The following is a 13190-nucleotide window of genomic DNA, read 5'->3' as shown; positions in this document are numbered from 1 at the left end:
TGCCGCGCCATTTCAGCCGCTTGGATGTGGGAATACCGACTAATGGCGTGTTCGTGTAGCACGCAGGTTTCGATGGCAGTCGCTAGGGTGAGCTGCTTTACCTTGAGGAGCTGCTGGCGTAGGGGGTCCGACTGAACACCGAAAACGATCTGGTCGCGTATCATGGAGTCGGAGGTGGGCCCGTAATTACAGGACTGCGCAAGGATGCGGAGGTGGGTGAGAAAGGACTGGGAAGGTTCATCCTTACCCTGCAAACGCTGTTGGAATACATAGCGCTCGAAACTTTCATTCACCTCTATGTTGCAGTGAGTGTCAAACTTGAAGAGGACCGTCTTGAATTTTGATTTATCTTCATCATCAGCAAAGGAGAGAGAATTGAAAATGTGGATGGCATGTTCCCCGGCCGTGGGTAGGAAGAGAACGATCTTCTTGGTGTCCAAGGCATCTTCCCGGTCCGTGGCTTCCAGGTAGAGCTGGAAGTGTTGATTGAATATCTTCCAGTTGGCCCCCAGGTGATGGGGAGTGGCGGCGGCGGACGCTGTCCATTTTGCAGGATGACTGTATGCTGGTGGAAGGCAGATCACTTGCAGGTAGGTCTAAGAAGTTCTAATATCCCTCAACTCCTGGTATCATGATGTGTTGGGGGCTCTGGATCCGTGGAACACATACAGGCCACCAACACTTAAAATAGTACAACACTATTTTATTAAGTTATAAACTGTTGAACATACTTTCACTGTGGGTTAACACGATGTTAGATTAAACTAAAGACCTATGCCTGTTCAACCCAGTCTATGCACTCAGCACATGGTGAGGACCTGTGCTGTAAGCTGTAAGCTCTGCCTTTGTAGGAGGCTGCATCCCGAATGAGCGGGAAAACTGATGCCCCATGTCTTTATAGTGCGTGTGCTCTAACTGGTGATTGGCTGCAGTGTTGTGTGTGTTGATTGGTCTTGATGTGTGTCCATCAGTGTGTGTGTATCTGCACCATGATATACTGGTGTATATTATGACAGTGGTGAGCTGCCTTCTTAAACCACTGCAGTCCCAGAGGCCTAGGTATACCCACTGAGCTGTTTGGGAGGGATTTTTGATCCAGCAACAGTGAAGGAACAACCGATATATTTCCAAGATACATTGTGTACCTTGTGTCGCCCTATTATGTATTTTCTTTTTATTTTCTTTTATTTTCATGTACTAAATGATCTGTTTGAGCTGCTCAATGAAAATATTTTTCACTGTACCTCGGTAGACGTGACAATAAACAAATCCAATCCAAGTCAGGGAGGTGTGTGATTTAATGGAGGGGACGCTGAATGCAATCGTGTCCCATGCATCTGCTGTCCGTTGAGGCGATAGAGGCCTCAGGTGTGCAAGGTCAATGAAGCCTTGGCGATGGTGCGTATTGCCACCACTGTGCATTAGTGATGGAGGGAGTCATTGGTGGATGGGCTATTGGTTAAGCGGATTGTTTTGTCCTGGATGGTGTTGGGTTTCTTGAGCGTTATTGGAGCTGGCAAGTAGAGAGGATTCCGTCACATTCCTGACTTGTGCCTTGCAGATGGTGGACAGGCTTTGGGAGCCAGGTGAGTTACTCACCGCAGAACCCGCAGCCTCCGACCTGCTCATGTAGCCACAGTACTTGGCGAGCTACACTGCCATTCATGGTTTTATTGCATGGCTTGCACTTCCCAATGCAGTTTTGTCTTGGGTGGATGTTCGGATGCATGGTAGCTATGTTACTATGGTAACTAAGAGCGTGAACTCTGGCTGATATTTCCCTCCGTAGTCGAAGGCCGGTTGTAACTGAGGACAATAATTGTACTGTTACCCCAGCTGAGACCAAGTAACGCAGAATGGGCGAGAAATTGCTTGCTCAAACTCTCTGGCCTCACACCAGTGGCGCATTGAAGAAACAAGCTCATTGCTTTGTACTGTTTTTTTTCCCCCTGACAGATGCGAATTAACCGGATCCAACAGATTGAAAAGGAAATTCTTCAGTTCGAGCAGAAGGCACATCAGAAAGAGGCACAGGTCAGGTTCAAAGGCATTGCCACATTTTATATAGCCTGTTACAAAGTAATAACTAGATGCTAAAAAATACCCCTAAAGGGCAAGTCTGTTTAATTCAATCGAAGGTCTATCTGACCTCAAGTTTCTGCCCCAAAGGCTAAATCGCGAGACTGGTTGCAATATTCAATTCACTGAATACATTCTTCATTGGATTATACTTTGTGAGAGTCGCAAAAATCTTAAGTGGCATCATATTTTTAGTTCCATTGTTATCTTAAGATGATGCGTAATGAAGAGTTGGATAAGATGCAATGTGAAGTACACTTATATTTGTTTCCTGTGACTCGGGGAGTTAACCCGCATGGCTGAGTTTGTGCAGGGAAACATTCAGTGCTGTGAAGTGTTTTTTTGTCCAGTTACAATTGCATTCCCTTCCCCACTTCCACCAGAACATAAATCTTTTTGCTTGTGCATTTGGTCGTTCAGCAGTACAGAACTTGAGTATTGCTGAAAAAGAGAAATACTGTTGAAGTTTTTCATCTTACACTCATCAGAACAGCTCGCAAGAAATTAACTCCTAACGAGGGAACAACAATTTATACTGCCTGAGACATCCTGCATGATACTACAACGAGCACTCTATTCTCATGCAGCACGGAATGGTTGTTTGCCTGTTTTAGGTTGGTAATTTCTTGTGAACTAACCTGATGGGTGCAGGACGAAACATTTAGGTAACAAGAGCATTTCTTGTCAGCCATTTTTCAGGTGATTCACAGTACCTAATGCAAATTTCTGGACCACGCATTTCGCATCCGTAACACAATTAACAAATCAGCATTCAAAGAACTTGCAAGTCACCAATGAAAACCAAATTTGGAGCCACCTGACTATTTTGCACAAGAACAGAATTATGTTCAAAATTATGAGGGGAAGAGATAGAGTGTATAGGATAAAATTGTTTCCCTTGCTGGAGAATTCTAGAACCAGGGGACCCAGATTCAAGATAAGCGGCAGAAGGTGTAGAGGGGACACGAGGAAGAACTTTTTCGTAGTGGGATTCTGGGATTCACCACCCGAATTTGGTGGTGGAGGCAGAGACCCTAAACCCTTTTAAAAAGTACCTGGTTCTGCACCTTAAGTGGAGTAAACTACAGGGCAATGGGCCGAGTGCAGGAAGGTGGGATTAGAAAGAGCACCTGTCCACGGGCTGGCATGGACAAGATGGGCCGAATGGCCCCCTTGTGTGCTGTAACCTTTCTATGATTCTATGAGATTAACTAAATGCTGAAGAAGCATTTAGATGAACACTTGAAATGCCACAGCATACAAGGCTTTGGACCGAGTAATGGAAAATTGGGTTAGAATGGATAGTTGCTTGGTGGCCGGCACAGACACGATGGGCCGAGGGGCCTGTTTCTGTGCTGTACAACTCTATGACTTTGAGTATTAATCTCTCCCAATGCATTTTATTGAAATTCTTCGTCATTTGAAAAATGTGATATATCTCCTCCTCTGCTTCATTGGCCCTGATAGTTACAAGTTCTCTGCATACTTCATTATACTTCAGGAATGGCACTTTGTTACAGAGGAAAAACAAACTTAAAGAGGGGAAAGATGGCAAGTTAGTTACTACATCCCTGACTTTGAACCGCTGCCTAAAATTTACAAGTAATCGGCCTTGCTAACTTACAAGCAGCTACATTTAGCTGGATTGTTTCGCAGTCGTGACCTCAAAGGGACAGGTCACATTCACGCTTAAACTTCACAAACATGCTCCAGGTTCCAGATTCCGCTATCTGGGCCTCGGTGCCAGTGCAAGGCACATTCTCAGAGGAGGACCTCATCTGCTGGTTCTGTGATCGCCCTCCCCCTCCACACTCCACCCCCCACAACGGGGGCCGCAAACCGCTGGTTTGGGAATTGCTGTTTTACAAATGTGAAATAGAGGTGGAGAGTTTTACGGAGGTAGTAAGGCCCAAGGCAGCTTTAAGTAGGGCTGCCAGTGGTGAGGTTAGGGGAATCAAGGATGCTCAAGCAAAATCCCAGGAATTTGTCTCCAGTCCACCATTGTTATTTGGGAAAGGTGAGGTGGTTAACACTGTTGCTTCCAACGCCAGGGTGCAAGGTTCGATTCCCGGCTTGGGCCACTGTCTGCGCGGAGTTTGCACGTTCTCCCCGTGTCTGTGTGGGTTTCCTCCGGGTGCTCCGGTTTCCACCCACAAGTCCCGAAAGACGTGCTGTTAGGTGAATTGGACATTCTGAATTCTCCCTCCCTGTACCCGAACAGGCGCCGAAGTGTGGAGACTACGGGATTTTTACAGTAACTTCATTGCAGTGTTAATGTAAGCCTACTTGTGACAATAAAGATAAACAGAAACTATTTGCATAGAGTCATTTGCATATTGAAATTATGAATGATAGTGATTGTTTATCTTTTCAAAAGAAGAGTTATCACAACTTGAAGAATCTTTAGAGGCTGCAAGTTTCCTGAAGCATCTGTAGAGTCCTACTCCATCGCTACATAAATAACTTTTCCTCGTTTAAGTGTGAGAAACATAGGCTCAAAAAAAACGACAAACGTAACAGGTCAGAGACAAACAGAGAAATTTAGATTAAATGATTTATTTGCCATTGAATAATTAGACAGACATGATTGTTACATGTGTATTATTCAGGAATGGCCGTTGGCTCTGTTGACCATACAGCTGTTTCGTGATGCGGAGAGACAGCAATAGCGTGGGTTCAATTCCCATGCCAGCTGAGGTTATTCATGAAGGCCCCATCTCCTCAACCTCACCCCTCGCCTGAGGTGCGGTGACCCTCAGGTTAAATCACCTCCAGTCAGCTCCCTCCCTCAAAGGGGAAAGCAGCCTATGGTCATCTGGGACTTTCATTCAGCTAATTTTAATCAGCTACTGATCTGTCCTTAAATATCTGCATTGGTAACAAAGAGATGTTTTCATTCCCATTTTGAACCGTACTCCACGGAGTCAATTCACGTGGCATTGTTGCCCTAAGTCGCTATTGGTGAGGTTAGGGGTGTTATGAGACTAGATTAATAATGCAGAAGGCCTGGACTATGTGAGTAACATGAGTTCAAATCTCATCATAGCAGCAAGACAGCTCAGACTCAATCAATTAAATAAAATCCCTGCAGTACGGAAGGAGGCTGTTCAGCCTATCAAGTCTGCTCTGACACTCTGAAAAGGCAGCTTACCTAAACCTACTCCCCCACACCATTTCTGCAATCCCGCAACCTAACCTATACATCTTTGGACACTGAGGGGCAATTCAGCATGGCCAATCCACCTCGCCTGCACATATTTGGACTGTGGGAGGAAACTGGAGAATCCGGAGGAAACCCACACAGACATGTGGAGGACATGCAAACTCCACACAGACAGTCTCACAAGGCCAGAATCGAGCCCGGGACCCTGGCGCTGTGAGGCAGCACAGTGCTGACCACTGTGCCACCGTGCTGCCCAAATCTGGAATTTAAACTCTAGTATCAGCAATGGCGGCCATGAAACTATTGGATTGTTGTTGTTAGAGGCAAAAATATTCGCACGAAGGCCTGAGGATGAGTATAAAGAAGCAGTTTATTATTTCAGATCTGGGAGAAAGATTTGGAGACTACGCAGTCTCGCAATCTTCTTTCTCACTTGAGCTAAGGTTCGCATTGGGTTAATATACAGATTCAAGGGGCGGAATTAGTTGTATTCTCATTTACATACAATCAATCAACTATATTCGCGTTACAATCCATTCCATGGAGTCAATCAATATTCTTAGCATCCCAGTTATCACATATATGGTTAAAGTGGGTGTTGTCCTACCTGCCCCTAACTTCATGCAGAAGTCATTCAAATCTAACACAAGGATATGTCCTGTCTACAGCGGGGGACCTAGAGCTTATACATTGCATTCCTTGTTCTGTGACGCTGTTATCAGCAGCTGTTGAGATTCTCCCTAGGTTCTCATGAGGTAGTTTACACAGTTTGTAACTTATTGTTCAGGAATGTGGCTAGTTCGGCCATTTTGTGTCTTTAGTATTGCTTTAATAGCTAACAGGCATTTTGTGTCCTTTCTGATATTAACAAGCATTGTATATACACCATCTATTTCTACAAGTTGCCTCTTCTAAACAGGCATCTAAGCCAATGAGTACCTTTTGTCTCATCAGAACTATTCAAAAGTAATATAGGAGCACAAATGTAGTTACAGAGCCACCTATAAATTATATCTATAGTCCTGTATCAGAAAATGCCCTCCAACATTGTGAAAACCCACCAAGTTCACCAGTCTCCTTTTGGCAAGTCCGACATGTGATTCCAGCCCCCATAGCAAAGCGGTTGACTCTTGACTGTTCTCTGGAATGGTCTGGCAAGTCACTCAGTTGTATTCACCTTCTCAGGGATAATTAGGGAATGCCAGCGAATCCTGGCCTCCACTGATCCATCCTCACAGTGAAGAAGAAAAATAAATCAGACCATCTCTCACACACATCCTGGGCTGGATTTAGCACTCCTCACCAGTGAGGTGAGGGGGAGGGGTCAAGTTAAACCCAACATTTGTTGCCCGTCCATAATAGAGCATTGGTCGCAAAAAGTATAGGACACACAGCCAAAGCGATGGATAGAGTTCTGATACAGATCGGCCCAAGACCTCAATAAAGAGTGGAGCAGGCTTGAAAAGCTGAATGACCTCCTCCTGACCCCCCAGGGACAGGGAATTATCCTCCAAAAACCCACAAAAAGTTTGTGGGCAGCTGTAAGGGCAGCAAATGGCAAACAGCGAGCCGTGTTCCTTACTCGCTATCCACTAAAAGACTGGCCTGTGCGATCTTGTGACAAATGATTTCATCCAACTTATGAGCTTTTAAAACATAATTTCGATTTGAGAATGTGGGTAAGGGGACTTGAATCTAAACGTGACTGACTGCTGCTAATACTAGCTTGTGACAGCTCCGCATATGTAAGGCCATTAGGTTTCAGTTTTCCCAGGGAAAAAAAAGCAAATCTGTGAAATAATTTCTCCTTGTTCCCACTCTTGACCCTTTGCCAATTGGTTTATATTTCTGACCTTCGGTTAATGTCCCACTTACCAGTTTTGCCCCACTTTCCTCTTAAAAACTCCTCAATATTTTGGATACTTCTATTAGGTCTCCCCCAATACAGGCCATTTGTCAACCTCTTCGGGTTTTACTGGATTCCTTTTTTCCCCTATAAATTTAGAGTACCCAATTCTTTTCCAATTGAGGGACAATTTAGCATGGGTAATCCACCTAACCTGCACATCTATGGGTTGTGGGGGTAAGACCCACGCAGACACGAGGAGAATGTGCAAACTCCACATGGACGGTGATCCGGGGCCGGGATCGAACCCAGGTCCTTGTCACCGCGAGGCAGCAGTGCTAACCGCTGTTTAGTGGATTGCTATGTGTGCTGTATGTTATAAAGATCTCAGCTTGCAAACCTGATCTCTGCCGAGTTGGATGGTCCTGTCTGGGACTGCAGTACATGTGGTTCAGAGGTGCCACTTATGCCTCTGATTCTCGTCCCTGTTCAGACACCTGAGCAGAAAACCTAGGCTGAAGAAGAGTTTTTCCTGGTATCCAGGCAAATTATCCCCAACACAAGAGGTTATCTGGTCATGACCACATTACTGTTTTGGGAAAGTACACTCTTTGCAAGTTTGACAGCCCCTACACTTCCTACATTATAGCAGTGAGCACATTTCAAAATTACTTGTGTCGTGTTAGGTACACTGGTCTAACACAGGCTGCAACTGGATGCAGCTGAGATCAGAAAGATACTCCAGACCTTGAAGTTAGTTCAATCAGGTTTATTGAACTAATAGCACAGTTAGCACAGTTCTCTGTGAGTTCGACTCTCTGCTAACTTAAGTGTGGTTACTCTGTCTGACTGAACCAGACTAGCTCTTAGCCACGTGGTGGAGGTGTGAGATTGTAACAACACCCTTGACTGACTCTCTAGATGTTCCTCAGCGGAAAGAGGCGGAGTGTGAGTGTCTCGTGTCTTTTATAGTCAGATCCCACCCCTGAGTGTCCTGCCTGCTTATTGGTCATGTCCTGTTCTCTGTGTCCATTAGCTGCTTGTCTGTATATCATTATGTGTGTGTCTGCATATCATGACAACTTGCAATGTCTTAAGCTCATCTAAGGTGCCACATAATTCAAGTCTTTATTTAGGGGGTGCTGCAGAGTATCAAAGAATAGGATAGGACAGCTTTTCCCCAGGACCTATGTTGCTCCTATCTAGGCACAGAACTGTAAGAATTCCTGTCCTAGAGCAGGCTCACTCCCTGCTCAACTCTGCAGTTGAGGTCCAGGCCGACAAGATCAGGTCCTTCAGGTCACGATGGTCCCAGATGGGCCGCTGTGGTGGCAGAGGGGTGGGGGGGGGGGGGCAGTACAGGTCTTCGGCTTGCATCCGAGGACCCCTGCGCACTTGGTGATGCGAAAGTGTCACCATTCCTCCAGGAAAAAAAGGGTGGTGGGGGATCAGAAAGGCACATGTCCCACCTCGGGGCCAAGGGTACAGTGGGAAAACTCTACTTCCAGTTCCCTCCTAGCTCTGGTGCCCGGTGCCTTTAAGGGACGATCGGCCGATAGCATCACATGACCCAGAAAAACCATCTTAGACGGGGGTAGGATGGGCTTTTGCCTGGTATCGATTCCAGATACTGACTGGCAGCCATGAAGCTGCAAGACTCTGTAAGATAGTGTGTTGCAAATAAACATTCATTTTCTCGTACCTAGTTGTGGAGCCAAAGTTTTACATTAGCAACGAGGGTAAAGCAGAGGACATAAGGTCCTAAGGCTGTGAGTACCGAACCCGTTGTGGTCGAGGTCATGTTGCAAAGCAGAAGTGTCCTACAGAAGAAATTCTTCTATTTGATCAATTAGATCCATTGAGGATTGGACAGAGTATATAGAACATCGACTTCATTATTTTATGACCAATAGAATAAAGGAGCTCAGGGAGAAGAAGGTAATCATTTTAAACACGTGTGGGACCCAGGCCTACAGTCTAATCTGTAGCTTTACATCCCCGAACGCGCCCGATTCTAGTTTGTTCACGGAGACAGTGGATTGGGTGAAGGTACATCATTACCCAAAGTCCTCAATCAACCTGCAGCACTTCCATGGAGAGAGCCCCAGGGGAGGCCATTGCGACCTGTGTTATGAAACTAAGGCAAATTGCAGAACACTATGACATTGGGCCACCCTGAACGATAGGCTGTGAGATCGCTTAGTTTGTGGATTCATTAATGAGGCCATCCAGAGAAAGCTGTTAGCAGAGGCAGATTTCAATTTAAAAAAGGCGCTGGAGGTAGTGCTAGTGATGGAGAGCGCTGAGAAGGGAGAACAGGAGCTTTAGAGTTCGCAAAATGGCGGTGGAGTACATCAGTTAGGGCGGGAAACTGCAGTCAACAATGACGTCAAAAGTGAAGGTGCTAGTTTTAAACAGGAAGGAGCAAACAGAGTCAGAAGATTTAGAGGAGTGAAGGTAGCACCAAGGATCAATGCAGAGTGTTACCGGTGCAGGGGTAACACCTCCCCAGCCACTTGCAGATTTAAGGAAGCAGAATGCTTCTCAGAGCACAGGAAGGGGCACTCGACGTACCAGTGAATGAGCAAACCAACCTACTCAGTGCTAAAGGCAGTAGCACATCGCAAATACGCGGTGTAGATTTCCCTACAAATGATTTGAGCGTCCATTCTCTGAACAACATGAAAATGGACAAGGTAGCCCCCTTTACAATGGTGCTTTTGGTTAATAGTAAACCTATAGAGATGGAAGTAGACACGGGAGTGTCTATTCCTGTATTAGGGAAACACACACGCACAGGTACTTGCGAGAAGAGGTTCAGCCTTTGGGTTTAAGGATTACATCAGCACAATTGCCGACCTATATGGGAGAGGCCATCATGATCACGGATGCTAGCACCGTACCAGTGAAACATAAGCCGTATCAAGTCGAGGACCACATCTACTGGGCCGCGACTGGCTCATAGAAATTAATTTAAATTGATCAGAAATTTTTCAAATAAAACGAGGAGGCCTGCTAGAATTAATAAAGATGATGTGGAGATGCCGGCGTTGGACTGGGCTGAGCACAGTAAGAAGTCTTAAACACCAGGTTAAAGTCCAACAGGTTTGTTTCGAATCACTAGCTTTCAGGGCACATCTCCTTCCTCGGGTGAATGAAGAAGTGGGTTCCAGAAACATATATATAGACAAAGTCAAAGATGCAAGACGATACTTTGAATGCGAGTCTTTGCATGTAATTAAGTCTTTACAGGTCCAGACGGAGCAACTGGAGAGAGGGATAACCACAGGTTAAAGAGGTGTGAATTGTCTTCTTAGATGATAGGTCTGAAAGACCGATAGGATATGTCTCCAGAACCCTCTCAGAGGCTGGGAAAATCTATTGTCAGATTGAAATAAAATCATGTAGAGATGAGACATGAAGGTTCAGTTAGGACGCTCGAGAGTTACAAGTTAGCTAGGAAGGACCTAAAGAGAGAGCTAAGAAGAGCCAGGACGGGACATGAGAAGTCTTTGGCAGGTAGGATCAAGGATAACCCTAAAGCTTTCTATAGATATGTCAGGAATAAACAAATGACTAGGGTAAGAGTAGGGCCAGTCAAGGACAGTAGTGGGAAGTTGTGCTTGGAGTCCGAGGAGATAGGAGAGGTGCTAAATGAATATTTTTCGTCAGTACTCACACAGGAAAAAGACAATGTAGTCGAGGAGAATACTGAGATTCAGGCTACTAGACTAGAAGGGTTTGGAGTTCATAAGGAGGAGGTGTTAGCAATTCTGGAAAGTGTGAAAATAGATAAGTCCCCTGGGCTGGATGGGATTTATCCTAGGATTCTCTGGGAAGCTAGGGAGGAGATTGCTGAGCCTTTGGCTTTGATCTTTAAGTCATCTTTGTCTACAGGAATAGTGCCAGAAGACTGGAGGATAGCAAATGTTGTCCCCTTGTTCAAGAAGGGGGGTAGAGACAACCCCGGTAACTATAGACCAGTGAGCCTTACTTCTGTTGTGGGCAAAATCTTGGAAAGGTTTATAAGAGATAGGATGTATAATCATCTGGAAAGTAATAATTTGATTAGAGATAGTCAACACGGTTTTGTGAAGGGTAGGTCGTGCCTCACAAACCTTATTGAGTTCTTTGAGAAGGTGACCAAACAGGTGGATGAGGGTAAAGCAGTTGATGTGGTGTATATGGATTTCAGTAAAGCGTTTGATAAGGTTCCCCACGGTAGGCTACTGCAGAAAATACGGAGGCAATGGATTCAGGGTGATTTAGCAGTTTGGATCAGAAATTGGCTAGCTGGAAGAAGACAAAGGGTGGTGGTTGATGGGAAATGTTCAGACTGGAGTCCAGTTACTAGTGGTGTACCACAAGGATCTGTTTTGGGGCCACTGCTGTTTGTCATTTTTATAAATGACCTGGAGGAGGGTGTAGAACGATGGGTGAGTAAATTTGTAGATGGCACGAAAGTCGGTGGAGTTGTGGACAGTGCGGAAGGGTGTTACAAGTTACAGAGGGACATAGATAAGCTGCAACTCTGGGCTGAGAGGTGGCAAATGGAGTTTAATGCAGAAAAGTGTGAGGTGATTCATTTTGGAAGGAATAACAGGAAGACAGAGTACTGGGCTAATGGTAAGATTCTTGGTAGTGTGGATGAGCAGAGAGATCTTGGTGTCCATGTACATAGATCCCTGAAAGTTACCACCCAGGTTGAGAGGGTTGTTAAGAAGGCGTACGGTGTGTTAGCTTTTATTGGTAGAGGATTGAGTTTCGGAGCCATGAGGTCACGTTGCAGCTGTACAAAACTCTGGTGCGGCTGCAGTTGGAGTATTGCGTGCAATTCTGGTCGCCGCATTATAGGAAGGATGTGGAAGCATTGGAAAGGATGCAGAGGAGATTTACCAGAATGTTGCCTGGTATGGAGGGAAGATCTTATGAGGAAAGGCTGAGGGACTTGAGGCTGTTTTTGTTAGAGAGAAGCAGGTTAAGAGGTGACTTAATTGAGGCATACAAGATGATCAGAGGATTGGTTAGGGTGGACAGTGAGAACCTTCTTCCTCGGATGGTGATGTCTAGCACGAGGGGACATAGCTTTAAATTGAGGGGAGATAGATGTAAGACAGATGTCAGAGGTAGGTTCTTTACTCAGAGAGTAGTAAGGGCGTGGAATGCCCTGCCTGCAACAGTAGTGGACTTGCCAACACTAAGGGCATTCAAATGGTCATTGGATAGACATATGGACGATAAGGGAGTAGTGTAGATGGGCTTTAGAGTGGTTTCACAGGTCGGCGCAACATCGAGGGCCAAAGGGCCTGTACTACGCTGTAATGTTCTATGTCTATGTCTATGTCCATAGAATTCCTACAGTGCAGAAGGAGGCCATTCGGCCTGTCAAGTCTGCACTGACCCTCTGAAGGAGCACCCTGCCTAAGCCCACTCCCCCTTCCTATCCCAATAACCCCACCTAACCTGCGCATCTTTGCACTGTGGGAGGAAACAAGAGCACCGGAAATATAGAGGGGATCACTCCTGACCAGCACGCCAAGTGCCAGCGGAGACCTCGAGCGATTCTATGTCTGCAGGGGCACTTTGTCTCCAGAACGGAGGATCTAGCCCTAAATCTATCATGGATTGAATGAATGGGTTAAATTTATTGGGGACTGTAGAGCTTGGGCACGATCCAATGGCCACGCTAGAAAAGCAGCTTTCCGCGGCACTGTGTGGCCAATAAAAGCCGAGAGACTTCGCTCCCCACACCTTGTCAGATGCAAGACGATCTCGCGAGGCGTTGAGTTCTTTTTGGCAAATCTGCATGTTCGAGCGAGGCAGCTAGCCTCACTCTAATGTGCAGATTCCCGAGGTACTGAGGCTTTGGGATTCATCCCCCTTTGCCTCAGAGACCTCGGGCGAGCGCCGTTCAGCACCAGTCCCCACAAACAGGGGCCAGACAGAACAGCACTCATGGGAGTCTCCCAGGGGATTGGAGGCCCCAACTGCATGCCCATGGGTTTGGGAGAAGGAAAATCACGGAATCTCAGAATTGTTACGGTGCAGAAGGAGGCCATTCGGCCCATCGTGTCTGCACCGGCTCTCCAAACGAGCATGATG

The 13190-nt window shown here is 46.0% G+C and overlaps 1 protein-coding gene across 1 annotated transcript in view; it reads left to right on the top strand.

The window, feature by feature from the left end:
- Window positions 1-13190, top strand: part of apc2 (APC regulator of WNT signaling pathway 2) — a 227767-nt gene that overhangs the window by 161915 nt on the left and 52662 nt on the right. Inside the window, exon 7 of the mRNA XM_072482138.1 lies at window positions 1957-2034. Within this exon, the coding sequence (XP_072338239.1) occupies window positions 1957-2034 (78 nt within the window). The remainder of the gene's footprint in view (window positions 1-1956; window positions 2035-13190) is intronic.

This window comes from Scyliorhinus torazame, chromosome 18 (assembly GCF_047496885.1).
Source record: "Scyliorhinus torazame isolate Kashiwa2021f chromosome 18, sScyTor2.1, whole genome shotgun sequence".
NCBI lineage: Eukaryota > Metazoa > Chordata > Chondrichthyes > Carcharhiniformes > Scyliorhinidae > Scyliorhinus > Scyliorhinus torazame.
Note: the sequence above shows the minus strand (reverse complement) of the source record. Positions and strands in the feature narration are given on the sequence as shown.